Source organism: Tachyglossus aculeatus, chromosome X1 (assembly GCF_015852505.1).
Source record: "Tachyglossus aculeatus isolate mTacAcu1 chromosome X1, mTacAcu1.pri, whole genome shotgun sequence".
NCBI lineage: Eukaryota > Metazoa > Chordata > Mammalia > Monotremata > Tachyglossidae > Tachyglossus > Tachyglossus aculeatus.
This window is the reverse complement of record NC_052101.1, coordinates 36,696,899-36,724,779: the sequence shown is the minus strand read 5'-3', so window position 1 is coordinate 36,724,779 and position 27,881 is coordinate 36,696,899. Positions and strand designations below refer to the sequence as shown.

The 27,881-nt window shown below is 48.2% G+C and overlaps 1 protein-coding gene across 2 annotated transcripts; it reads right to left on the bottom strand.

The window, feature by feature from the left end:
- Positions 1-203: 203 nt before the first annotated feature.
- SPARC (secreted protein acidic and cysteine rich) lies at positions 204-27,881 on the bottom strand. 2 transcript variants are annotated; one of them, XM_038739843.1, is made up of 10 exons: positions 27,772-27,881; positions 14,972-15,041; positions 11,939-12,001; positions 11,376-11,460; positions 9,711-9,832; positions 9,082-9,202; positions 5,571-5,704; positions 4,496-4,644; positions 2,138-2,286; positions 947-975 (listed from the first exon to the last, which is right to left on the bottom strand). In XM_038739843.1, the coding sequence occupies exons 2-10, from the start codon at positions 15,026-15,028 to the stop codon at positions 947-949; spliced, it is 909 nt and encodes a 302-aa protein (XP_038595771.1). In that variant the 5' UTR covers positions 15,029-15,041; positions 27,772-27,881. The 2 variants fall into 2 exon arrangements, with proteins under 2 accessions (XP_038595770.1, XP_038595771.1); XM_038739842.1 differs by lacking the exon at positions 27,772-27,881 and having other exon boundaries at positions 204-975; positions 14,972-15,028.

Sequence of the window (27,881 nt, the reverse complement as noted above, 5' to 3'; positions counted from 1 at the left end):
TTCTTGTTTTTGAGCAGAACTCTCACTGGAACAATCAGGTGCTCTGCAGGGGAGCAGAAATTTCAAAATGGTGGGTCTGAAGAAAGGGATATCGCAAGATCCCAAGACGGTCCATCTGGGCTAGAGGGGATTGTCCCTAATACACCCCTGTACATGTGAAACTCAAAGATTTGAACAGCACTGAAAAACTGGGAAAATCACTATAGCCTGTAGCATTTTTAAAAGTTTATTTTTATAGGGGTTTTACATGACAGTTTCTTCACCTTAAAAATAGTCTTTGTCTCTTTTGGGTCTTGCCATATTGTTTTTCCAATCAAAACCCTGGGCAATACAGACTTGCATTCTGGATTTTCTAATTCTCTTTCACTTGTCTTTCTTTCTCTTCACTCTAGTAAGATGCCCAGCACCACTGTTCTATGTAACTCAGTTCCTCCATCCTCTCACTCAATCTTTCTCTTTTCCTGCCATTGCCATCTTGAAATAGGCCATTATTCCTCCTCAGAGCCAAGCCCCTAAACTTAAATATCTGCAAAAATGAGGATGTTAGTAATTAGTAAAAACAAAAACCCCCCAAAAAACAGACTCTAAAGGTTGAGACAGAAGTTGGGGGTTGGGGAGGGAGGGGAATGGAGAGAGCTGTTTTGAAACAGGGATTGGGATAATTGTGCATAGGCTGCCAATCAAACAAGGATTATTTAGAAAGACCCAGAGCAAAACAGGGGAGTGTGTGGCCCGCTACCAGGGTGAATGGGCTACTAACAATGTCTTGGCTTCTGGTTTCTTTTAGCACCGTTAATATATGTGTTATGGTTAGATCTATATTAGCACCTTCTTCCCGGGAGACGGGGGGTAACCCAGCAAAACAAACGTGTTAGAAATCAAAGGAAACAGGAGGTTGGGAGGTAAGAGGATAAGCCATTTGGCCCCAGAGAAAGAAACTGCTGACTTAGATCACAAGGTCTTTGTCGATATCCTCTGTAAAGCAAGAAAAGAGAGAAACAGCATTAATCATCCTTTGAGTTTTCACTCCAAGACATCTTATTCTGTTACAACCCATCCACTCTTTGTCATAGGGAGGATATAGATTTTATCTACCAATGCTATTGTATTGTACTTTTCCAGGCACTTACTACAGTGCTCTGCACTTAGTAAGTGCTCAATAAGTACGACTGATAAGCTCCTTGAAGGCAGGGATCGGGTCTTCCAACTCTGTTGTGTTGTACTTTCCCAGACTCTTAGTACAGTGATCTGCACACAATAAGCACCCAGTAAATACCAATCTATAAATTAATTGATTGAGAGGGGATAAGTGACTTGCCAGAGCCACACAAGTGGGTGGTGGCCTCTGCCACTGCTCTGCCCGGCTCCTCGCTCAAGTTAGCTGGCTGGGACAGGGTGGGCAGGAGGGAGCTGGGCAGACAGATGTTTTCTGACTGAGGAGCTTACTAACTAGTAGACCCAACAAGAGTGGGAAACCGGACTGGCCCCCACTGAGTCATGAATGAGCTCAATGAGGGCAGAACATCAGAAGGAGTCAGAAGGACCTGGGTTCTAATCCCGACCCTGCCACTTGTCTGCTGTGTGACATTGGGAAAATCATTTAACTTTTCTGTGCTTCAGTTGCCTCATCTGTAAAATGGGGTTAACGCTGTGAGCCCCATGTGGAACACGGACTGTGTCCAAACTGATTAGTTTGTATCTACCTTAGCACTTAGGAGAGTGCCTGGCACATAGTAATACTTCATAAATATTAAAAACTAAAAGACCCAAGGAAACCTTAAGGAAAGCCTGTGGTTTTTGTTTGTTTGTTTGCTTTTTATGGTATTAGTTAAGCACTCACTATGTACCAAGCCCTTCACTAGGCACAGGGATATGTGCATACCAATCATGTTGGTTGGACACAGTCCCTGACCCACATAGGATTCACGGTATTTTACAGATGAGGTAACTGAGGCACAGAGAAGTGAAGTGACTTGGCCAAGGTCAAATAGCAGACAAGTGGCTGCTCTCCCTGCCCTCAGGCTGCAGCTCTGTTCTGCTCCAGCCTGGGTAGCCCCATTTCTTCTTCAGATCAGGGCCACCTCTGTTCCTGGTCATGCTGGGGCAGAGGAAAGGGGTCGAGGGAGCTGATACTCACTCTCCTTGATGCCGAAGCAGCCGGCCCACTCATCCAGGGCAATGTACTTGTCGTTATCGAGATCGCAGGTTTCGAAGAAGCGGGTGGTGCAGTGCTCCATGGGGATGAGAGGGGCTCGCAGGGGGGCCAGCTCCGTGTGGGACAGGTACCTGGAGGAGACAGGGAGGGGCTTAGGCACTCCTGGAGCCTCCTCCTCAGTCACTGCACAGAGCAGGGACTGAGACGATGGTGAGAGTCCCCTACTGCTAGGATGGATGGGGAGAGGCTCCATCGGGGGAGTCTGTCCACAACCACCCCTGCTCTCTCCCCTTCTCTCTCTCTCTCTCTCCCTGGCATCTCCCGGACCATATTCTTGGTCTTGACAAGCTGCACAATTTCAGGTGAGGGGGAAGGAGAAAATAGGGGCAAGGGGAGTGCCTCTATTTCCATCCGACTCTTAATTATTCATGGCCATGGGGGAGCAGGGGGTGATGGCAATTCTCAGAGAATCCCCGAACCAAAGCGACAGACTTCACTCTCATCAAGCCTCTGATCATACAATCACAAAGGACAGTTGGGATTTTTCTGTCTCCAGCCCAGGTGGGGGATGAAGAAGAGGGGGAGGAGGAAGAAGAAGGAGGCAGTAGAGAAGAAGAGGCAAAGGTGGAGGAGGAGGTAGAGATGGAGGAAAGGAAGAGGAGGAAGAATAAAATAAAGAGGAAGAAGATGGGGAATGGGAAGAGGAATATTAGAAACAAAAGGCCTGGCTCACCAGATCATCAGCCCCAGCCCTGAAGAACTGACTATTGCCAAGGCTCTTCTTCCACCCACTACAGGAGGCCTGGGCCCCACACTGTGCTTCTGATTACAGGCTCGCTGCTTCTCTCTTGGACTCAACCAGATCTTCCCCAGTCATAGGCCTAAGAGGGTTCTGGGGCTGTGAGCCCCTTGAGGGTTAAAGACTGAGTCTAATTCTCACCCACATATTCTTTCCCTGTACTTAGTACAGTGCTCGGCCCGCAGAGTCAGAGTAGAGTCAGACCTGATTCTTCCTCCAGCTCCCCAGGCTCTAGGGCCCCCAGTCAGGGAGGGAAATGTCCTGGAGAGAAGCCATCCAGGCCAGGAGGGCAGAAAGCTTTTCCAATTGGAGGAGGGAGAGGGTGTGGTCTCTCCCTTTTCTTCCAAATGTCTCTATCTCCTCCCCTGCCCCCTCCCCCCCCACCTCTATGGTATCTGGAGCCATTTCCCTTCCCCCTCCTGGCTCCCAGCTGTTCTCTGGCTCCCCAGAGCCCTCCCTTTAAGGCTGACTCACTTGGACCACTTCCACCTACTCTGGCCTCAGAGAAGAGCTGCTCGCTTACATCCTCACTCCCATATGTCCTAGTTTCCTGCTGGCCTTGCCTGCCTCCCAGTTTCGGGCCTCAGCGAGCCTCCTAATGTCTTCAGGGACTCTTCTACATGTGGGACAGGAGGAAATCCCTGGCCCAGTACCTCTCACAGTGGGAAGAGGCAGGTATCAAACAGGGAAAGGATTAACTTAAGCACTGTTCAACTGGTTTTAAAAGGAAATGGAGGGATGAGGCAAGCATGGGGGATGCAGAGAGGGATATGTGGCCCCCAAGGCCCTCTGGGGCCCAATGAGGCTGGAGAAATTTCTAGTCAAGGTTAACCCAAGGTTAACCCAAGAACGAGTCAGCTCCGTAGGTGGCTGTCTCAGCCTGGTGTGTCCCCCCCCCCCCCGGCCCCCCAGCCCCGCTTCCCACGTCTTAATGCTCTAGGGGTTGTTTTTAGTTTGCATCAGCGTCGTCAGAATGCAGTCTTCCTCTGGATAATTACTGATTCTTATCGCTCCCCACCTCCCGGGCTTGGCATCCTTTCTCCAGGACGGACAGTTCCTTCCTGTCTCTGTCCAAGCTGTATCACTTCCCCCCAACACCCCCTCCACAGCCTGGCCGAGGTCCAGGTGTTGGGAATGGCGAACCGAGGAGTGGTGGCCAGCAGGACCTATTTTGCTTGGCTGGGCCAAACAACTTGCCCTGACTCCTCCTCCAATCTGTACTTATAGCTCCTTCCTGGTCTGGGCCTCTGCCACCCCATCCTAAACCCCACCAGAACCAGAGGGGTGGGGGACACAGGCCCTTCAATCCTATACAGGAAATACCCGTGAAGGTGCACAGTCAATGGTCATATGTCTCAGCCCTGCCTCCCCTACTGGACTGAATGCTCCCTGAGAGGAGGGGTTAGAGCCCATCCTACCAGTCATCCTTAGGGAGGACTGTACGTCCCGTGGGCTGTCGAATGATTGACCGACTGACAAACTAGTGGTCAAAAGCCCCCCAGTCCCTTGGCTCAAAACCTTCCGCAAGGGCAGTGACCCACCCATCAATGGGGTGCTGGTCCAACTGGCCGAACTGCCAGTGCACGGGGAAGATGTACATGTTGTAGTTCTTCTCAAAGTCACGGGCCAGCAGCTCCACGGTGTGATCGCCGGCTGCCAGGCGCTTCTCATTCTCATGAATCTTCTTCACCTGTGGAGGCAAGCTCAGTGTTGGCTCTGCCAAGGCTGTGGGCCAAGGTCCAGGGGCAGTGATAGTTTTTGGGTGGAGCTGGGGGGTGGGGGAAGATGAAGACACAAGATATCATGTCTAATTCCCGACTGTGATATCTCCTCCAGCACTTAGTACTGGGTACTGCCCCCAGAAAGTGTTTAATAAATACTGCTACTACTACTACAAAAGAGGGTCTGCTGGGGTGAGGCTGTTCCCTTGGGCACCACAGGCCTGGGGATCATGGGTGGGCACGGTAACCCTGGCTTCACCCCTAGAGGCCCAGGCTTCATACTCACTGTGGTGACAGGAACCAGAGGACTCAGCAATTGCTTAATCTGAAATTCATGTCCCTGTGTGGGCCGTGGCATAAGGGTGTGATTGAGTGGCCAGGGGATTTCACTGAAGGTGGTCCCAGGTTCCCCTAGGTGTGTGTTCCTGGATGCTAACCCCGGAGTGTTTCCTGAAGGGGTTTGTCCCTATTTGCTTCCTGACCCTGAGGTGTGTGTCCCCTGGCCACCATTGTACCAGAAGCATTCCCTACGGTGCGTGTCCCTGGCCACTTTGAGGCCTGGAGTATTGGTTCCCTGGGGTGTGTGTCCTTGGACACTGTGAGGCCTGGAGCTTTCCCTGCGGTGTATGTCCCTGGCTGCTGTGAAGCCTTGGAGCATTCCCTGGGGTGTGTGTCCCTTGTTGCTATCTGGTCAGTAGCATTCCCTGAGATATGTGTCCCTGGCCTCTGTGAGGCCTGGAGAGTTCGTTCCCTGGGGTGGGTGTCCCTGGCCTCTGTGAGGCCTGGAGAGTTCATTCCCTGGGGTGGGTGTCCCTGGCCTCTATGAAGCCTGGAGTGTTGGTTCCCTGGGATGTGTGTCCTTGGCAGCTGTGAGGCCTAGAGCGTTCCCACTCACTCGGAGTTTCTGCTTCTCGGTCAGGAGGTTGTTGCCCTCATCGCGCTCGTACAGGGTGACCATGACGTTCTTAAGCCAGTCCCGCATCCTCAGGGGGAACTCGGTCAGCTCGGAGTCCAGGCAAGGAGCAATGTCTACAGTCCAACAACAAAGCCATCAGCCCCAGACCTGCTGTCTTTTCCCCAGCCCTCCACTTGCCTTATCCATTTCACTGCCCACATCATTGTGGACTGTTAAGTGGAGGGCAAGGAGAAGAACCCCCCACTTCACCCCTCAGTAGCATCAGACCCAGCCCTCTACCCCCGACCTGTTGGGAAGGAAGTGGATTGGAATCTTTGTAAACTGACTGACCTGGACTCATCTTCTCCCCCATATCTCCGCCCTCCCCGCGCACCACCGTTCTCCCTCTCTGACATCACGCACCACAGACAATCGGTTGTGGCCCTCCAGGGCACATATGTGAAATCACCTTTGACCTCTCAGGCTGGAAGAAACTTCCAGCACTCTTTAGTCCATGACCCTGCCTCCATCCAAGACGGCACTTCCACCCTCCCCAAATAGAGGTGAATGTTTAAAACTCTCTGGGGAGGGAGAATCCACCACTTCCCTCTGTCATCCAACTTAGAGTCCAACAGCTTCGTGGTCAGGCTGTATTTGCTTATGTCCAAACTGAAACTGTGCTGTGGAAACTAAAGCTCATTTCACCTGCCTCGGCTGCTTGTCGAGACAGAGAACAGAGAGGCACTGTGTTCCTTATATAACCCAGTTATTAGACTTCTCTCTCGGTCTTAATATATGACAATAAATTTTCTGGTATTGTCAGATGCTTACTACATGCTCAGCACTGGGGTAGGTACAGGATAATCATATAGGGAGCAGCATGGAGCAGCAGCAGCTCAATCAGGAGCAGCATGGCTCAGTGGAAAGAGCCCGGGCTTGGGAGTCCGAGGTTGTGGGTTCTAATCCTGGCTCCGCCACTCGTCTGCTGTGTGACCTTGGGCAAGTCACTTAACTTCTCTGTGCCTCAATTACCTCATCTGCAAAATGGGGATTGAGACTGTGAGCCCCACTTGGGATAACCGGATTATCTTGTATTTACCCCAGTGCTTAGAACAGTGCTTGGCACATAGTAAGCACTTAACAAATACCATAATAATTATTATTTTATAGGGCACAATACCTGTCCCACATGGAGCTCACAGTTTAAGGACGAGGTGGGTGGAGGGGGAGATCACCATTTTACAGTTGAGGAAATTGAGCCACAGAGAATTGTGACTTGCCCAGAGTCACATGGCACAACAGTGGCAGAGCTGCGATTAGAACCCAGGGCCCCTGACTCCCACCCCTGTGCTCTTTCCACTAGTCTGCTTGATCACCCTGCTTTCTCTTTTCCTGATCAGATATTTAATCTAAGGTAGGAAGTAGGCATTGGTGCAGAGTAAGATCTGCAGCAGTGAAACCCTCTCTTAGTTTGCTCTTGTTTGCTGTTCTCTGCTTCCTGTCCTCCCACTCAGATCCCATCTTGGCCTTCTATTTTTGGTTTAGCCTTTCGCTGCTGCAACTCTGAAGAGCTGTTTGAGCAGTAGAGGATCTCACAGGAAAGCTCCAGTGAGAGAGTAACCAGGAAAACACTCTCCAGGCCACCCTGTTTACAACCAGCATTTTGGAAAGAGTACAAACACATGCATTAAAACCACAGTCTTCTCAGAATAAACTGGAAAACATGTTTCTATAGAGATGAAACTCAGTGGCTCTGCCATGATCAGATTTCAGGGTGGCTTAGTTTCTTGAGAAACAGACTCTTTTTCCCTGAAGGGCTTGAAAGTAGAATGGGCAAAGCCTGACTGAGCTGGTTTAGATACAGACCTGCCTAAATTGATCCTATCATGACTACGGTTTGAACTCAGCCTCCAAAATGACAGTGGCAAACACTGGGTGGAGGCAGGGTCTGTGGACTCAGGTCTCAGATAAAGGCCCACCTTATCCCAGTATATCCCACCCTGCAGACCCAAAGATGGAATTCCACAAAATTGTCACAGAGGAAAATTCCCAAAAGTCTTTATGGGACTTGGCAGAGTGCTTGGTACATAGTAAGTGCTTAACAAATGTGGCACCTGTTATTATTTTGGTGCTCTGGTGGTGCTCCCTGACCTGATGGGGCTACGGTGGCAATGAGTTCCTGTTCGAAGTAGAGGGTGTGCTTTGCTCCTGGGCCCCAAGGGACCACCATGGTCCAGGCTAACTGGCCTGGTCTGTGCTCGCAGGGGCTGCCCAGGAGTACCCCCTCCCTGGGGCCAAGCACTCTTTGCACAGGGCCCGATCATAATCCACGTTTATTAGAGTCAGAGATGCTGTCTCGGGCCATGGGAGGGAACGAATTACAGGAGGGGCTTTGTTTCCCTCCCCCCCCAACCCCCTGCTAGCTCCTTGACTCGCACCTGAGTAGGTGAGAGCCAAGGCACTCCAGCTGTACAATGAGGCTATTATCCCAGGCAGCCGGAGGCGGGGCAAGTCCAGGCTTGGCCTTTCAGATGAGGAGCAACTAGCCTGAGCCCTGAGATGGCTGAGCCAGCTGGATTCTCAACAGCTGAGCATGTGCTGCTGTTACTCGTGGCTCTTTCAGAGCAGGAAGTGGGAATCAGAGGTTGCCACCCTGGTGTTGCTTTGCCTGCCTCCTGGCTTGCTACGGCTCAACCACGCATCCTCTCTGCACTGAAGCAGGAGAAGGCTAAGTCAGATGTGAAGAGGAACTTCCTGCAGGTGAGGCGGTTAGACTCTACCCAGGGTGACCCGGGAAGCCTGCGGCACCTTCCTTCCACCCTACCGTTTAGTACAGTGCCTGCACATAGTAAGTATTTAACAAATGTCCAGTGTTTGGAACAGTATATTTGACACATAGTAAGCACTTAACAAGTACCATAAAACTAACAAATGCCAGTATTAATATTATTATTATTATTCCTGGGCCAGAATAGACAACTGTTTGGATGGCAGAGGTATTCTTGGGGGGAGGACAAGTTGCCCTTTCCAACCCCCCTGTTATTAAATATCTGTGCTCTATCAACTGTACCTCGATCTCAATCTTTCTTGCTCACATCGTCCCTCTTGCCTGGAATTCCCTCCTGCTTCATATCGGTTGGACGAGCACTCTCTCCATCTTCAAAACTCTGTTAAAGTCATCTCTCCTCCAGGAAGTTTTCCCTGGCTAACCTCTTATCTCCCTTTGCTATTCTCCCCACTGCCTCGCCTAAGCCGCAACACTTAGGTAAACGGCTTTATACTCTGCAGCCTTTCCTATCTGTAATATGTTTTAACTCCTGTCTCCTGCACTGGGTTGTAAACTCCTTGAGGGAAAAGATCGTGTCTACCGAATGCTTAATACAGTGCTCTGCACAGAGTAGGCATTCAGTAAATACCAATCAGCGGTATTGAGTGCAGAGGCTTCTGCATTATTCCAGGGAGCAGTTTCTGCTCATAGTAGGCAGAAACTGTAGGAACATGGAACACTTACATTTGCAGGGCCCAATGTAGTCCAGGTGGAGTTTGTGACCCTTCTTGGTGCCCTCCAGGGTGCACTTTGTGGCGAAGAAGTGGCAAGATGAGTCAAAAGTCTTGTTGTCGTTGCTGCACACCTACAGAGAAAGGGAAGAAATTGAGGAATAACAACTCTTGGCATTCATAAGTCTTAATTTCCAGAGCTCTTCAACATAAATGATCTCATTTTATTCTCATCCCACCCAGAGAAGGGAGAGGCAGATATCATTTGCTCCAGTGGATGGGTGGGGAAATGAAGGCGCAGAGAGGTTAAAGGATTTGCCTATAGTCACACAGCCTGTCAGAGGGAGAGCCAGGACAAGAATCCTGATCTTCTAACAGCAATGGGCTCCTTCTACTTGTTCCAGTGGCTGTCACAACTTACCCTGGGACTTATCTATCTGAGAACTCACCCTCCCCAAATAATTTCTCCAAAGAGCGATTACTGTTCTTTGCCAGAGCCAAGCAGTACTCTAGATCCCAAACCAGGACCAGCTGTTTGTTCCATAGACGTTATCCAAAATATTATTTTTAGAAAGGCCACAGCATTAACACCCCTCCCCATCATCTCTTCCTGCCTTCCCACTCCCCCAACACCTCTTTTACCTTTTCAAACTCGCCCATGGGGGCAGGGCAGCTGGTGGGATCCTGGCACACACACATGGGGGTGTTGCTTTCATCCAGCTCGCACACCTTGCCATGTTTGCAGTGGTGATTCTGGCAGGGATCTAGAAGGGAGAGAGGAGGGAGCATTAGCTCTGTGAAGGTCTTGGGCCCCTAAACCCCCCGACCTGTTGGGTGACACTAGCAGCATCTAAGCAGCTACTTAAAGTCGCTTGGTGTTGGGGCCAGGAGTTGGTGGCATCAACCTTAAGGAATTTATTTAGTCAGAAATGTCTTGCAACAGGGTCCAGCCGACTCAAGTCACCTAGAATGTTGGAAAGGACAGAGGAGGATGCACAGCTTTCTGCCTTTTCCTAGAAAACTAAACAGTAGTTAGACTCTGTTAGCTAAGTAGTTAGTTTAATGAGGGAAGGGTTCATGGCTACCAAATTTATTGTACTCTCCCCAGAGCTTAATACAATGCTCTGCACTCAGTAGTGCTCAATGAACATCACTGATGGATTGAAAACAACAGCCCTTTCTGAGATCTCTGCTCCTTCCATTTCCCTTCTTCCAGATTCATACATTAAAAATAAACCCGGAATGCCTAACTGGATTGAAGAGGATTTTAGGGAGTGGGAGAAAGGGTGACTTTGTTTGATCTGGGACTCTGATCTCTTGTGTTTGTATCTCCCCCAGTGCAGTGTGTGGTGCTTGGAACATAGCGCTTACCAAATGTCATAACTACTAGCTGAGCAAGTTGCTCAGTCTCTCTGGGCTTTACATTGATCTTTTGTAAAATGGGCTCAGAAGAGAAGCAGAGAGATTCAGGGCAGAGTGAGGTGAAGTCAGTCTGGCTAACCAGTGGCTCCATCACTGACTTTAGGTAAGGCACTTTGTCACTCTCTGCCTGATTCCTGCAAAAAAAAACTGGGGCTGCCTGGAGTCACTTGGATGAAGACTATTGTATCAGAAAGGTTAGAAAGGAATAATTGTAGTATTTGTTAAGTGCTTATTATGTGTCAAGCACTGTTCTAAGCACCTGGAGTAGATACAAGATAACCAGGTTAGACACAGTTCCCTGTCCCACATGCGGCTCCCAATCTAAGTAGGAGGAAAAACAGGGATTGACTCTCCATTTTACAGATGAGGAACCTGAGGCACAGATAAGTGACCTGCCCAAGGTCGCGCTGCTGGAAAGTGGTGGAGACGGAATTAGAATCCAGGTCGTCAGATTCCCAGGCCTGTGCTCTTTCCACTAGGCCACGCTGCTCCTCAGAATAGGAAGCGAAGGAGCAGTGACTGGTCATAGACGATGCAAAGCCCTGAGGAACTGAATGGAGAATGTTGTTTCCTATTATGTACATTTCTTTCTTCCTGGTCCACAGCTTGGGGCCCAATGGCAAGCCTGCTTCTCCATATCCGGAGTTAAAAACATCTTGTCCAGGCTACTCCTAAAGGATTTTTCCCAGCTTCAAAATCTGAGGTCCCCAGGGAAAGAATCTCTTTTTACCCACAATGTGCAGCAGCACAGGTCTCCCCTCCCCTGCCAGAGTTTCCACTGGGAAAAGATTCTCTGAGAGTTTAATTTATTTCCTGTGTCCTCCCCTGAGATTCTTGACTAGAGCTATAGGGGGAAGAGGGTCAGACAGAGGAGGAGCCACTTACTTTCAGCTACAACATCCTCAGTTTCTTCAGCGGGTTCATCAAACTCCCCAACCTCCACTTGGACGGGGTTGGCTCCCACAGGCTCCTGGATGAGAACAAGAACTCCGTTATGCCTAAGCCTGAGGGGCTGGCTGGCAGCCTTCAGAGCCCCTTTAATAGGGAAAAGACACCCCAGGGTGGAGCAACAGGGAAAGTAAACTCTGGGAAAAGTGAGGGTCTGGGAAATTTCTAAATTATTTTGTAGCAGGTTAGACAAAGAAGACTGTCGGAATTAATCTCCAGACCACCGATATTTCTCCTGTGGTCTGCACAAGGAGGCTCATGGGATAAGGCCCATTGTGGAGCGTGATTCTATGCCAATTCTGAAGGGCCGCGAGCCCATCCATGAGGATGGAGGCACCCACAATGGAGAGTCCACGTGCCCATTCATACAATCTTGTGAACATGTGGTCTTTCTGGCATTACCTCGGCTCCACTTCACTGCAGAGGAACCAAAGAGAAGGTAGGGGTGGATGGGAGGAGCAAGGGGAAGAGAAAGAAGAAGGTGTAAGTGAAAACTGTACCTCTGTTACCTCAGCTGCCTGGTCTTCCACCACTTCAGCCTCATCTGGCAAAGCCTCCTGCTGCTAAAGGGGAAAGCAGGGGGGAATGCTGTCAGAGCAGTGCTCGCACCCACCCCCCTCACCCGACCATGACAACCCCACCCATGAATTGTTTTCTCTCTGGTCCTTCATTCACCCTACTCTTTTTTTTATGGCATTTATTAAGCGCTTACTATTACTATGTGCAAAGCACTATTCTAAGCGCTGGGGAAATTACAAGGTGATTGGGTTGTCCCACATGGGGCTCACAGTCTTAATCCCCATTTTACAGATGAGGTAACTGAGGCACAGAGAAGTTAAGTGACTTGCCCAAAGTCACGCAGCTGACAGTTGGCGAAGCTGGGATTTGAACCCATGAACTCTGACTCCAAAGCCCGGGCTCTTTTCACTGAGCCACGCTGCTTCTCAATCCTGCCTAAACTAAGCGGTCACATTGGTGTGACTCTACCCTGAACCCTAAACAAAGTAACAGTCCCCAAATTCATTCATTCAATCATATTTATTGAGTGCTTACTGTGTGCAGAGCACTGTACTAAGCGCTTGGGAAGTACAAGTCGGCAACATATAGAGACAGTCCCTACCCAACAATGGGCTCACAGATACGGTTCCTGCTTTCTGAGAGCTCAGTCTAAAATGTCTGTTTTCTTCTTCTTGTTTTTAGTTTTTAGAGCATGGTATGACTGAGGGGGAAATCCAGGTGGGTTTACTTATGGCAAAAGCTGCTTTCTCTTAGCTGGGTGATGTGGGGAGTGGGAGGAGGTCTGGGGAGAGGGAGCCTAGAAAAGGGGCTGTGACCACTGCACATTGGGTGAGCAGGACAGAATGAGCTGGCGTATTGATTGACAGGAAACCCTGGCAAAGTAGGGCTAGCACAGAAGGTTCAGTTCCTGGCAGCCCCTGCCTGGGCCCCACACTTCATTCTTTTGCTGCAGCGCCTGCGGGGACACCTATCTTTCCTCACCCAGCCCTCGTGTTCCTCCCCGTGAAGTGGGGGTTGGTCCAGGAGCTCAGGAGGAGCCCAGTGACTAAGTGAGCTTTGCAAAGCACCAGGCATGTGCACCCTTGGCTCTCTGAGATCAGGTTTTCTGGACTGGTGTGTTTAGAGCTTCTGCAGACCCTGCATCTGGAGAGGGCTACTAAAGCTTCCTTCTCCTTTTTTATTGTATTTATCAAGTGCCAGGCACTGCTCTAAACACTGGGGTGAATACAAGATAATCAGGTTGGACACAGTCCTTGTCCTACATGGGGCTCAGTCTTATTTATTTTATTTTGTTAATATGTTTTGTTTTGTTCTCTGTCTCCCCCTTCTAGACTGTGAGCTCACTGTTGAGTAGGGACCGTCTCTACATGTTGACAACTTGTACTTCCCAAGCGGTTAGTACAGTGCTCTGCACACAGTAAACGCTCAATAAATACGATTGATTGATTAAACCCACTTTACTCATGAGGGGACTGAGGCCCAGAGAAGTGAAGTGACTTGCCCAAGGTCACACGACAGACAAGTGTGGAGCTGGGATTCAAACTCAGGTCCTCCTTACTCCCAGGCCTGTGCTTTATCCACTAGGTCATACTGCTGCTTCTCTCCTCTTCCCCTTTCCCCTCTTTCAACTGAAGGAACAGCGATGGCCAAGCTACTTCACAAAGACTGAGACACAAAACCTGACACCACCCCCGAGGGCTGGGGACTACTTGCCACCTGCAGGGCTGGAGACTGGAAGGTCACCCAGGAGACACAGCAAGCTATGAGGACTTTAACCCGGAAGCCCTGCCTGTGCCTTCAGCTATCAGCCTGTTTCTTGGGCAGTCCCCCTGAAGATACTTTGGGGTTCATCTTTCCATACCGTGCCCCTCTAGGGCAGAGAGCATGCTTTTACTTCCATTCTACTCTCCTGAGCGTTCTCTCAGCTCACAGCAGGGGCTCGGTAAATATATGAGAGAATTTGAGAAGCAGCATGGCTCAGTAGGAAGAGCCCGGGCTTTGGAGTCAGAGGTCATGGGTTTGAATCCCGGCTCCGCCACATGTCTGCTGTGTGACCTTGGGCAAGTCACTTAACTTCTTTGAGCCTCAGTTACCTCATCTGTAAAATGGGGATTAAGACTGTGAGCCCCACATGGGACAATTTAATCCCCTTGTATCCCCCCAGCGCTTAGAACAGTGCTTTGCACATAGTAAGCGCTTAATAAATGCCATTATTATTATTATTATTATATCTGAATGAAGCTCATGGCATCCCAAACCAGAGGAGCAACTGTAACTGAAGATGAAGAATGACCAGCATAATTCTATCTCCAGATTACAACCACCCCAATCCTCATATTTCACCCAAATCTGAGCAAGGTTCTTGGGGCTATGGTTGACCAAGAAGCAGATTGTCAGTAAACAGTTGTGGTCATTGAATGTGTCTACCAATTCTGTTGTTTCTTACTCTCCCAGGTCCTTAGTACAGTGCTCTGCACACAGTAAGTGCTCAAGAAATACCCCTGATTATTATGTTGAAGTTGATTATTGGGTTGAGAGAAGCAGTGTGGTCTAGTGGAAAGAGCAGAGGCCTGAGAGTCAGAAGGACCTGGGTTCTAATCCCACCTCTGCTACTTGTCTGCTGTGTGATCTTAGGAAGGTCTCTTCACTTCTCTGTGCTTTAGTTACCTCATCTGAAAAATGAGGATTAACACTGTGAACCCCAAGGGGGACATGGACTGTGTCCAGCCTGATAAGCTTCTATCTATCCCAGCTCTTAGTACAGGGCCTGGCACATAGTAAGCACTAAAGAAATACAATTTTTTTAAAAAAAGTTAGAGACTAGAAAATCGACTGAAAGTTCAGATAAATACAATAGACTGGCTTCCCCACACAGTCCTTCGTCCCCACTGCGGATTCCCATAGAGTCCTACTGAAGTGGGATCCGGGCTGCTGAGGGGAAAAGACTCCATGGACAAAAAAGTGCCTCCCTTAGGCTAGAAGGTGGGAAGGTTCTGAGGAGATACAATACTTACAGGTGCTGCTAATGCTCTGCCTGTGAGGCAGAGAAGGAAGAAAATCCAAGCCCTCATGTTGGGGGAAAACCTGTGGGGTAGAAAGAAGGGGAGAGAGAGAGACAGAGATCTGAGGTTACTGGAGAAGTTGAGGCAAGGGTAAAGAGATCATTCGCTCACTAAGCTCCCTTCTGGACTGCAAGCTCCTTGTAAGTAGGAAACTAACTACCAACTCTGCTGTATTGTACCCTGTAATACAGTGTTCTGCACACAGTAAGTGCTCAGGAAATACTATTGATTCTAGAGATGGTGGATCGGAGCCAGTAGCAGCTGGAAACTTTCAGTTCAAGGAGATCCCCTTTAACTCTTTCTCAACACACACTTCACTCATTTCACACAGCAAATATGGACACCTCACCAAAGACTGCTCAAGAGACCAAGAGCAGTTGTGCAAATTGAAGGCACTGTGAGGCAGACCCCAACAATGAACAATGCTTCCCTGGAAAGCCTTAAATTTGAAACTCTCATAGACTGCAGTTTCTTTGTCCTCTTTTTCTCTATAGGGAATAAAGGCCTCGAATCAGAAAAAAAAATGCCATATTGGATGACAAGCCAGACTGCATTTCATCTACTTTTCTGTCTTTCAGATGGAACAATTGCTCCATTGGCAGCAGAGACCATGGACTCCCTGCAACACACTCCCTCCCACCGGCTTTTAACTCTCCTGGTTTCTCGACCTCCTGAAAACCAAGCCCCCAGGCTATCAGATGTCTTGGCAGGCCTTTCCATTCCATCTCTGGGGTGAAAGATGATGAATTCACTCAGCCCCTCAGAATACAAACAGGACACCGCTCCCAACAAACACCCCAACTCCTGGCTAAAACAGAGTATGTTTAATAAGCAGGTTATGCCACCAATCATACACAGATTTTGGGCCCAGATGGTGTAGGTTTGGGTCCATAAGTTTCCCACAGTTCCTCCCCAGATTGGATTGGCTTCCTTTTTCCATCTCTTGGGGTCCCGTTGCCTGGGGCCAAAGTTTTCTGTAACTTTCCTGCTTTTGCACAGCTGAGGGTTTGTTCGTGAAGGTAAATGATGGAAAACCCCGGTCAACTCCCATTCTTCTGGCAGGTCAGGAGACCTCAATGAAACAACATTTTTGTGTGGCTTTGGGCAAAGAAAGTGAGGAAAACTGGTCAATGAATAGGTTGTCTGGATGCATTTGAAGTCAGTCAATCAAATATTAGACTAGGAGCTAGATTTTCCTTCCAGGAGACTTGGATTTTCATACGCCAAGTTGGGTAGAAAGAACGGTATTGAACTGTCAGGGAGAGCTGTTAGCCTGGGGGAACACAATAGATTCCCGACTCCGTTTTCTCTGAACTGGTCAAAAGTTTTGTTTGGCTTCGTTTTTCCATCTCTTGGGGTCCCGTTGCCTGGGGCCAAAGTTTTTTGTAACTTTCCTGCTTCTGCACAGCCGAGGGCTTGTTCGTGAAGGTAGATGAAGCCCATTTCTACTGGGTTTCAGAAAGTTTGCCTGTTACCTATTGTGTCCCATCTTGTCAGTCTTCCTGCCCTTATATCAGGATGCTTCCTCTACCTCTACCCCTTCTAGACTGTGAGCCCCCCTTCTAGACTCTGAGCCCACTGTTGGGTAGGGACTGTATATGTTGCCAACTTGTACATCCCAAGCGCTTAGTACAGTGCTCGGCACACAGTAAGCACTCAATAAATACGATTGATTGATTGAATGATTGATACTCATTAGCCAGGATGATGACATCTACCGAACAGCAGTGCATTCTGGGTCACAGCTATGCTACTACTCCACGATACCACTCTTCTTCTGTACTTTTGGCTCTGCCTTGCCTAGAGTTGAAGTGAATATAAACTTTCTTCTGCTAGAACAGAATGAATGTGTGTCCAGTCTGTTTATTGGTGTACTGTACTCTCCCAAGTGCTTAGTACAGTGCTCTGCACACAGTAAGCATTCAATAAACATGACTGAAAGAATGATTGCTTACTCATCTCCCTTTGCTTCTACTAACTTCAGGATGCTGTCACCCTATCTTAAGTGGAAGCTTATTTCCTGTATTCTGAGGTACACCTTAGAAAGAGAAAGTCACAGCACTATTAAGTAGTCACCTAATAAGAACGTGGCATTGCAGTGTGGCTCAGTGGAAAGAGCCCAGGCTTTGGAGTCAGAGGTCATGGGTTTGAATCCCCGCTCCGCCACATGTCTGCTGTGTGACCTTGGGCAAGTCACTTAACTTCTCTGAGCCCCAGTTGCTTCATCTGTAAAATGGGGATTAAGACTGTGAGCCCCACGTGGGACAACCTGATCACCTTGTATCCTCTCCAGCGCTTAGAACGGTGTTTTGCACATAGTAAGTGCTTAACAAATGCCATCATCATTATTATTATTATTTGTTAAGTATTTCCTAAGTGCTAAGCACTGAACTAAGTGCTGGCGTAGATACAAGATATTAAGGTCAGACACAGCCCCTGGCCCAACCAGGATTCACAGTTTAAGTAGAAGGGTGAATAGGTATTGAATCCCTATTTTACGTATTGCTTTATTAGGCTGAGTTCCCTAGCAAACATATCCGTCTCCTGGGGATATAAGCAGATTCATTTGAAATGCATCTTAAAAGACGTGGGGTTAAGGTGACCGCTGCTGGCCCAGGCAGTCATAAAGGCTGAATTACCTGCTAAAGGGAGGGGCTACAATTCTGGCAGAAGAAAGCAGGTAGAAGAGCATGAATTGGAATGAAAGGTAGTTATTAAAGGCCAACTAATCTGATCTAAACCATTTGAAGGCTCAGTTTTTGAAAAACTGAATATTTTGTCTGACAATACAGAGTAAAAGTTAGAACAATGGCTAAATTGACCTTTATCTCTACCAGACATCTATCAGACTATAACTTTGTGGTACTTTTAGTGGTCTGTAAATAAAGTTAGTAGCTTCAATGTGCAGAATATAAAATCCAGGTTCAGGATTCAACTCATAAACTCTTTGTTTCTTCGTTTTTCAGTGAAATTTTGTGTCCTGACAATCAGCTTTAGAGGAAGATGTCAGGGTTGGGGGCTAAACTGGGCCATCTCAAGTGGACAAACTTAATTGATCAGGACTTGGGAGAGGACAACTATACATTCCAAAGAAATTACTGATGACACTGCTGCTACCTTCAACATACCTTGTGTCTAAGTTTGGAGCAATAGGAAATGTGATGGTGTTTACTGAACTTCAACCAAATGCAATGCTCTCAACTAAACACTTGGGAAAATAGAGCAGAAGCACAAGGCATGTTTCCTGTCCACAAGGCGCTTACACTCTAATGGTCCTCCCCTCTTTCTCCCTCTTCTTCTCCCCCTTCCCCTACCCCACTCCCACCTTTAACCCCAGAAAGTTAACTTCTGAATCCTGGATCACTGCTAGGATTTCCAGACCTCTCCCCAACTCCTGCCACCTCTGTCCCACACTTCTAACAAATATCCATAATTATTTACAAATACCACAATTATTTAATTATTATTTTCCCAGAGTCCTAAGGAGGCAAGAGTTCATAGGCTAAAAGGAGACATTTTCATCTAATCAATCAGTCAATTATATTTATTGAGTGCTTAATGTGTGTGGAGCACTGTACTAAGCACTTGGGAGAGTACAATATAACAGAGTTGGTATCATGTTCCCTGCCCAGTTGAGTCTATTAAGTGGAGATTTGACCATTGCCAAACCAGAGCATTCTGGAAACACTTCCACTTTAATAATAATAATAATTATGGTATTTGCTAAGTGCTTACTATGTGCCATGCACTGTTCTAAGCACCGGGGTAGATACAAGGTAATCAGGTTGTCCCATGTGGAGCTCACGGTCTTAATCCCCATTTTACAGTTGAGGTAACTGAGGCACAGAGAAGTTAAGTGGCTTGCCTAAGCTGTCCTAGCAGACAAGTGGTAGAGGTGGGATTAGAACCCATGTCTTCTGGCTCCCAAGCCCATGCTCTTTCTACTAAGCCATGCTGCTTCACTTTGGGGCTGGAAGGATCCAGGTTGGCCAATTCCAGTGATCTAATTAACCAGGAAATGGGGAACTCTCGATTTTACTTTGTGTTGGCTAGCCACTGCCCAGCGATGTTTGTGGGCAAGTCCCCTGGGTGGTTTGAGGGGTTTTGGTTCTTCGACTATGTTGTTGTATTTTACTCTCCTAAGCGCTTAGTACAGTATTCTTCACACAATAAGCGCTCAATAAACAAGATTGGCAAATATAGGTACTCTGCACACAGTAAATGCTCAATAAATATGGTGCCTTGATCATCTTTCCTTTCAGTTTGATGGTCAGTCCCCCTTTTTTTCCCACTGGTATTGGTTAAGTACTTGGTTAAGATGGGTGAATAACAGAGATAATGTGCCTGGCCTCTGGGAACCCACAATGGCAGGTATAGCAGTAAATCCACCTTCTCAACTTTTTACCACTCTACCCCATTGCCTGCCTCCATCTAATAAAACATGAGAAGGGAGGGTCCAGGTTCAGAGAGAAATCTGGTCCTAGGATGGGGAGGGCCTTTTTTATGGTACTAGTCTTAACTCTGTGCCAAGCCCTGTACTAAATGCTGAGGTAGATACAAGATAATCAGGTTGGACACAGTCCCTGGCCCCCGTAAGGTTCACAGTCTTAATCCCCATTTTTCAGATGATATAACTGAGGAACAGAGATGTTAAACGACTTGCCCAAGGTCACACATCAGGCAAGTTTGAGAAGCTTCTGATTTCCCCTGCCCAGGGCCCACCAGGACCTTGAATCCACCCTCCATCCAGGCTCTAGGAAAGGAGCCAGAAAGACTCCCCAAGTGGTTAGGGGCGACTCTCATAATTCTCCTGTTGGGAGAAGATGCCTAGCCCATACCTTCATACCTTTCTATTTAGGCTGAAAGCAAGATAAGATTCATGTATGCATTTGCATCACCACCTAGTGAACTGTGGGCTTAGCTTGTTATTATTCAATCAATATTTTCTGAATTAACATTGACTGCTAAAGACCATACAGTAAATAAATTAAACCTCCCTGCCCTGCCCTCCCCTGCCTCCCAACCTCTCCTGAAGCCCGGGGGCACTTTGGTCTCTGGGGATGCTTCCCTCCCCAACACTGCGAGGGCTATTTCTAGCTCTCAGACCAGTGCCTTGAAGGTAAGACTGATGGTGAAACTGTCAGGACGCTGAAGCTGAGTCTTTGTGATGGTACTAGTGGCACCTTAGGAAGCCGGGGTGGGGTGGGGAGGGTCTCCCTGGAGGGGCTGGGTCTGAGGAAGCTGTTCCTTTTGCCTAATATTAAAAGCGATCCTGCTTGTCCCTTTGATCTGAGGTGCCCAGAGAAATGACCCTCTGTGAGTGTCTTTGACAGGGAGACCACAAGGAGCCTGTAAAACTCTAGGAAGAAAGGGACCACCTCACTGGACCATGATGTCATGGGGGCAAGCCAAGGGTTACAACATCCCCTTACATTCTTGCCTATGCCAAGATAACAGGGCAGAATAATCATGACAGTATTACACACTCACAGTCAATATCACACACCTCTCACCAGATGGGAAGTGCTGGTTAACCCTAGGCAATGGAAACCATTAAGTCCCCAGCCCAGAAAATGACAGAAGTATGTAAAGAGAGAGACTTCAGGTCAATGAAGATAACTGGATAGAACTCTTAACTATTCAGATCAAATAGCACTGACCTACCACCCAGATATTACAGAGATCAATCAGTCAATCGATAAATGGTATTTATTAAGCAATTGCTGTGTGCAAAGCACTGCACTAAGCACTTGGGAGAGTAGAGTTGGTAGACATGGTCAGGAGCTTATTGTCAAAGTGGACATTAAAAATAATTACAGGTAACAGAGAGATCATCAATGGCAGTAATTGCTGAGTAGCTACTGTGGTCAGGCACCATACTAAATGCTTGGTTGGGGAAAATGTGTATGACACGATAATCCGTATACAAATGTTTTCAAGAAGTTTCATGGCTGTGCACAAAATAAACTCTGTTCTCCCCTAACATGCATTTTCACCATGCACTTTGGTTAGAACTTAAGATCCTGCGCATCTGCCCAGTTAAGATGGAGTCCAAAATGGGAAAAAATGGTTGTGTATCTATCACCTAGTGTCGGGGTCGAGGCACACGTTCTCTACCTTAGTTTACATCAGAGTGAGGTTTGTCAAGAACACAACCCCCGAGAAGACTCTAGACTGTAAGCTTGTTGTGGGCAGAAAACGTGTCTACCAACTCTGCTGTATCATCTGCTCCCAAGAGCTTAGTACAGTGATCTGCCCACAGTAAGCACTCAATAAATACCATTGATTGCTTGATAGGAAAACTCAGACAGTGGTTTTAGATGAAAAGCTGCTGGTTCCCAGGGTGGGCAAGAATCTGAAGAGAAGCCCCGTGGTGTTGCAGCCCACAACACCATCTCAGTGATCGAATCTCTGAGGGGCAGCGGGGACTCTAGGGTGGTGCTGTATTTCCTTTGGCTTGGTCCCTGTCTAGCACACAGTCCTGGAGGCCAGTACCGCCGCTACGCTCCCCTCCCCATTCAGTACATCAAGTCCCTTCCTCTCGCCTTTATTTGCTCTGGAGGCTGCTGAAAACCCACCCCTGAATGCCAAGAACTGGAGCTGAGGTCACTAATTCTTCCCTGTGAATAACTCCGGGGTGGAAAAGTACCAGCTTGCCCATCTGCTTCTCTCACCACTGCCTTCCCCGGCACATCAGGGCATCTCTTATGTTGCCCCAAACTCGCGAGCTGCCCTGGGACATGATTTTTCACATCGCTCGTGGCTGAGGCCTAGGTCCCTCCTGACCCCCTGAAAGCTTTCCAGGCTAACCCAGGGAGAGGGGTGGCATAATATGGCCTGTTAAGCCCTAAACCTGCCCCAAACTTGGCTTCCACATCACCCCTAGACACACTTAGTCTTGGAGCCCAGTGAGGGACAAGAATGGTGTCTGACCTGATTACTCCAAATCTGCCTTGGCGGTTGGTACGGTGCTTGCTCAGCACATAGTAAGCGCTTAACTGATGTCACCCGTAGGATGCAGGTTCTTCTCTACTCCCTGGAAACAGCAGGTTTTGAAGGGCAGGGTGGCTGGGGGCCGAGAGCCAGGAGCTGCCCTCTGAGAGCGGAGCTGTTTGACTGCCACTGTTTTGTTTGGAGGGAAAAGTGACCCAAACAGATTCTCCCAGCAAACAAGCTTCACAAACAAGTCTCGTTCCCCGAGGTGGGAAAACAAGTTGGGAAAACAGATAAATAAATGTCAAAACAAGCGAACCGTGTCCAGCCCCTTTCACCAAAACGGACACCGTGACAGGCTTCTCTGCCAGGTTGGGGAAGTTGCCCGGCCCTAAATTGGCTTGCAGCACCTCCTGTTTTCTCTACCAGGACGGTGGTACTGTGACTTTCCATGGCAACTGGGAACCTGGCAACATTGGTTAGTGTCCGGGAACAAACCCCTGGAGGTCCAGAAATGTCCAAGGGGAATTTTAACCCCTCCCGTCCACCTATGCTGCAGAAGGGAGCCACACTTGTCTAGGTTTGCCCTAGCTGAGAGGACATTCCTTACCTGCTCACCTCAGCTTGGAAGAGGTTCTGGGACTCCATGGGCTCACACAAGTTTCCAGGTAAGTGACACTAATCAGTACAACCAATCAGTCAATCAGTCAATGGTATTTATTGAGCACTTACTGTACACAGAGCACTGTACTAAGCACTTGGGAAAGTATGATATAACAGAGTTGGAAGACATGATCCCTGGCCACAAGGAGCTTGAGACTGAAGGGGCTACTTTAGAGGGTGACTTTTGTTAGATGGGAGTTCCTTGTTTAGAGGTCATGGGCATGGCCAGGGCCAGTGGGGAATTTTGGTTTTGATGATATAGGCATCCCTCTGTTGGCCTCACCCAGAATCCACCTGGATGAATGGGATGGAGAGCCGGACACAGATCCAATGTAAGTCTCCTGTCTTCCTAGTTAGCCCTCTTAGAGACAGGGAGTGTTTCTGTTATATTGTGTGGCCTAATGGATAGAGCACAAGACTCAAGAGTCCAGGAGACCTGGGTTCTAATCCAGCTCCAGAACTTGCCTGCTGCTATAACTTTGGCAGATCCCTAAACTTCTCTGGGCCTCAGTTTCTTCATCTGTAAAATGGAGATTAAATTCCTTATCTCCCTCGCCTTGCAGGACAGCCCAATGTGAGATGGCAAGTGTGTCTGATCGGATTAACCGGAACCTACCCCATCGCTTAGCAAGGTGCTTGGGACATGGTAAGTGCTTAACAAATGCCACGTTGTTATTGTCCCTGTAAGTGCCAGCTAGGCCTCAGATCTCCTGTTCCCTGTTCTTTCACTGGAGTACTGCTCTCTGTCCCATTCTGGAACTCAGGGATAACAATTCCCCAGTAACTCTCAAATATTCTTGGATGGGTGGAGGGGGCATAGACTGGGGGTGGGGCAGGGGAGGAACCCAGGTTCTCTGCTCTGCTACGTCTACTAGTTCTCCCCGACCTGAGAACTCCTCAGAGCTCCAGTCTCTTCTCTTCTCTCTCTCACCCACCTCCACCATCAGAAACTCAATGCACCGAGTTGACAGTGAAAAGGTAAGATAAAAGATAAAAGCCTAGAAATCCCAGGAGCTCCTGGTAGCCCAGCTTCAGGTACGAAAGTGGAGCTGACTAAGCCCAAGTTGGGAGCCAGGCCCAATTTTCAGAGAAAACCTCGATGTGTTTATCACTTTACAGATAACACAGGCGGCAGTCAAGGGCATCTGACATTCCAGACATGGTGGGCGGGGAGGCTTTAGGGAGGAAGTCATGAATAACGTTCTCTCCGGGAAGTTTCATTCTTTTTTAAGTGTTGGTCTTTGTTCCTCGGAAGCAGCTGGATTTTTAATCTGCCCTTGGCGAGGGGTTTCTCTGTGGTAAAAATCACCAAGATGAATCTAGCAGTCTCATTTGGTCACCTTGGTAAAACTATCTTATACTTATCCTGTCCCATTTTGGGATGCTATTCTTCCTGTTTTCTGGGTTTTCTGTCTTGCGGGGTGGGGGCGGGGGTTTGATATGTGCAGGAAGGGACCTGAGTCTTAGAGGGATTTAGGCCCAGCCCATCACCACAAAATGGTGGCAGGCTGTGGGTTTGGGTGTGCAGCTGGAGCCTTGGCCTGGGGTTACATAAGCCTTCCCAGCTGCCACGTTCATTTGGGTGGAGGAGAAGCCCAGTGGGGAGGAGCCTCAGTTTGCTCTGGATGGGCCTCCCTCTGAAGGCCAACATTCGATCAGCAGCCTTGAAATATCCAGGACATCTAAGAGCAACCATCCAACTGCCTCTGAGGACTAAGTTAGGTGGGCTGGAATGGGTGAATCAGGCATTCTGCTCTCCTCCTTGATCTCTGTGTTCTACACCTGGCTACAGTTTCTTATTAGAATTTTGCCATCAGGGAAGGGAAGTCTGAAAGGCGGGAACTACCCAATGGCTAGAAGGTGGCATTTGCCAATTGGAACCAGATGAAGTTTCCTCATGGATAGAATGGGATGTGTCCCAACAGGGTGGAAATCCATCCCTGAATGTGGAGTTAGGCTCCAAAAGAGGCACATTCACTCCTTCATATCCCCTATGCCTAATGCAGTAAGCTTCAGGAGTCTAGGCTGTGGGACCTTTTCTCCCTACTCACTCAACCTATTAACCGAGGCCCTTGGGGAGAATCTGACTCATTATTTCCACCTGGCAAAGAAACTGGGCTGTCAGTTTTCCAGCTGTTTGGTCTCTTAGGCATCTATCCCTTGGACCATCTGCAAAAGTTTATTTTTCAAATGATAGTTTATGTCTGCCCTTTGCAACATCTTACTATAACGGGTGGGAAAGGCAGACAAATAGCAGAGCAAGGGGTTGGCCAGAAATCCTAGAAAGCGGCCATGGAAATGTCCAACTTATCGACCCTCCCTGCCTAGGGAGATGGGACAGAACTTTGGGCTCTTCTGGAAAGAAGCAACGGGGAGAGCCCCATTATGAACTTGACTGCTCTAAGCCAATGGAAAGGTGCCCATGTTCCAGACATCCCTGGGCCCCCACTCATGAACAATCCTGGGCAGAATGAGCACAGACAGATCCAGGAGCAGCAGAGCTTGGCCCTGTCTGTCCCACTCTGGTCAGGACTAATCAGACTCTATTAACTGATTTTTTTTGTTTTGCAGAATTAGAGCATAAGCACACGATGAAATGATCATTTGCTTATGTGACTTTCTTTAATCGGGACAAAGCGCAGGCTTGATTTCCTGCTCTATCCACCTCCCTGAGAGGGGCCTCAGAGACCTGCTTTTCTAACTAATTTTGGCCATTTCCCTTCTCGAACTGGGGCAGGTGTTCCCGGTCCCAGGTGAGCCAGTTGATCTCCAGATGGTATGTTCACCATTCTTTTCCAAGTCACAGAAAGGGACAAAGAGAAGAAACTTTGGACTATGGGACTTTCTGTCTGCATAATGCCATACAAACATATCCACCACGTATTCAGCTACCCCCACACCACTGTATCAGTATCAGTGGGAGGAAGTGCCAACTCTGTACATTCATCAAGTATCACTAAACTAGCTCCATGAACGCCCTTGGCTCCTGACAGACTACCCTGCTCCCTTTAGGTCCCCTGCAAAATAATAAGTGATCAAAAATGATGGCTCCCTGGAGGAACAGTGATTTATTAAGCTTCTGATTGTTTAAAGCAAAAGATGCACCACAAGAAGCTTGAGCAGTGACCAAAATTCCTACTGGTTTTCCTATGGCAAGGCCACAGAGCCCCTGGGAAAGCAAATGAGTCACCTACAAACACATTCCTGCTGTGAATTTGGCCGTGTGGGAACCTAGGCACCAGGGATTGGAGGGAGGGACTTCAGAAGAAAATACAACTGCTGCAATTGCTTCATCTTGTATATTTTATATACCCCAAACCCCACATTTTTTTATAGAAATCAAACTACATGTAAGTGTTTAAAAGACAAGACCTTCTTCTTACCTTGGTGTCCTAGCTTCCTCCCCACCTCTTTACTATTAACTCATTTTCCAGTAGGAGAGCGGTTCTTTCAAATAAAGGACCCAACTAGGGTTTCAGTAATATCGAGGTATAGCTTCTCCTAGGTGACATGAAGACATCTACAGGCCTGTTCTTTAATCCACCAACCCAGCCCCTTACCCTCCCGCTGTCTTGTCAATAGAAGAGGAAGCAATGATAGAAACTTCCTGGGAAGAAACCAGAGTTGCAGGCTAGGAAAAGTTAGAGAAACTGGGGAAGGAGGAAAGGGGGAGGAAAAGCCACTCGAAACTCCTTTCAGATGCTCCACAGAGAGGCAAGCCGTGTTCAGGACTGGGGATGTACCACTGCTAGATGCTCAGTGAAAAATGAAAATGTGCACAACATTGCTCAGATCCTGCCTCCGCCTGGAAGGAGAAAGCCCTCCATCTCCCTCAGAAGGGTCCTGAAAGGGTTGCCATGGGAACGTGCATTCCTATGGGGCTGAGTCATGTAAGAAGAGAGATTTTTCTGTGGGTGGGACTTGGACGAAGTTTCAAAAGTGGATGCCCCCACCCTCCCGTTGCTCCCTCCTCTTCCCCCCCACCACTAAGTCACCCCCCAACTCCCTGTCTCTGCCGATGTGGCAGACAATGCCTTGGTTTTAACTCTTCCCCAGCCACCGACTTGCGTTTCCAATTACCTCTCTGGAGAACGCTATCTCACAGTTTTCAGTTTGCGCTCCTCTGGTCAGCCTTCACTCAGCTCTTAAGGTCGATGGATGCTTAGGGAGCCAGGGTTCTTGTTTCCCAAAAAGAAATCTCATTAAAGGGACCTGGATTTCTGTCAAAAGACAGCTTGTGGGAGTTTTAAGCCTCTCCTAAGTTTTCTCTATCTGAAGTATGTGGTTGCCTTGCTGAAATAGAGTTTTTCTTTAATGCAAAAACATGACACGGCTTCTGTTTGTGACTTTTTGGTGAAGCCCAGATTATTTCTATGTCAGATGGCTCTGTAAAGCCCATAATACACTTGCAAAATTACCCCCTCCGACCCTCTGGTTGCTCCACCCTCCCCACACTTCTTGGTCCCTTCTAAAGCGTTTGTCAAACTGGAAAGATGATGGGAGGGAAACTTGAGTGAATTTAGTCAAAGAGGTTTAAAAGCCCATCAGACAAAAATGTACTGTTCAGCTGCTGTTCTCTGTGGAAAACTAGCCCTTTGTTTTTCATTAACCACTTGGTTTCAAAGCAGAGCTTTTGACAGAACAAATGGCCAAAAAGTTTTTTCTCCTGGAAGGGGGCAGAATGGATCAATGGCCCCAGTACTGAACTGTCAGATCAATCTGATTCAAGGTTTTGACATGTATGGAGAGAGCAAAAATCACAGACTCGTTCTTTAAGTAAAAGAGCGAATGCATTAATAGGTCGAATCCAATCTGTAAACCCAGGAAACCGACCAATGCAACCCTGAAATATAGAAGACCTATCATCCTGAGAGTCATCAGAATTGTGACCGGCGATCAACCAGGGATGAAGTCTGTGGGTGATGATGAATGTTAAAGGAGAGAGAACCCAGAGATGAAAAAGCAACGGTTATTCACTCAGGCAGCAGCATTTCCCCTTCCCAGTCTGCTGCTAGAAAAGTTCAAAGCTTTTTCTATGCCTTTCGTAACAACCCTTGAAGAGGTTTGGAAGAGAGGAATGAATCCACTGAACAATACTGAATAATGAGTCACTGGAGAAAGAAGGAAAGAGAGAAGGGTGAAAGGTTTAGCCATACCTCTGAGTTGGGGCAGCAGAGATGACAAAGCTTCGGGCAGTCTGAAAGTCTGAAGGAATCTGAAAGCTTTAGAAGCAGGCAACAGGAAACCACTTGCTCCACTGGGCTGG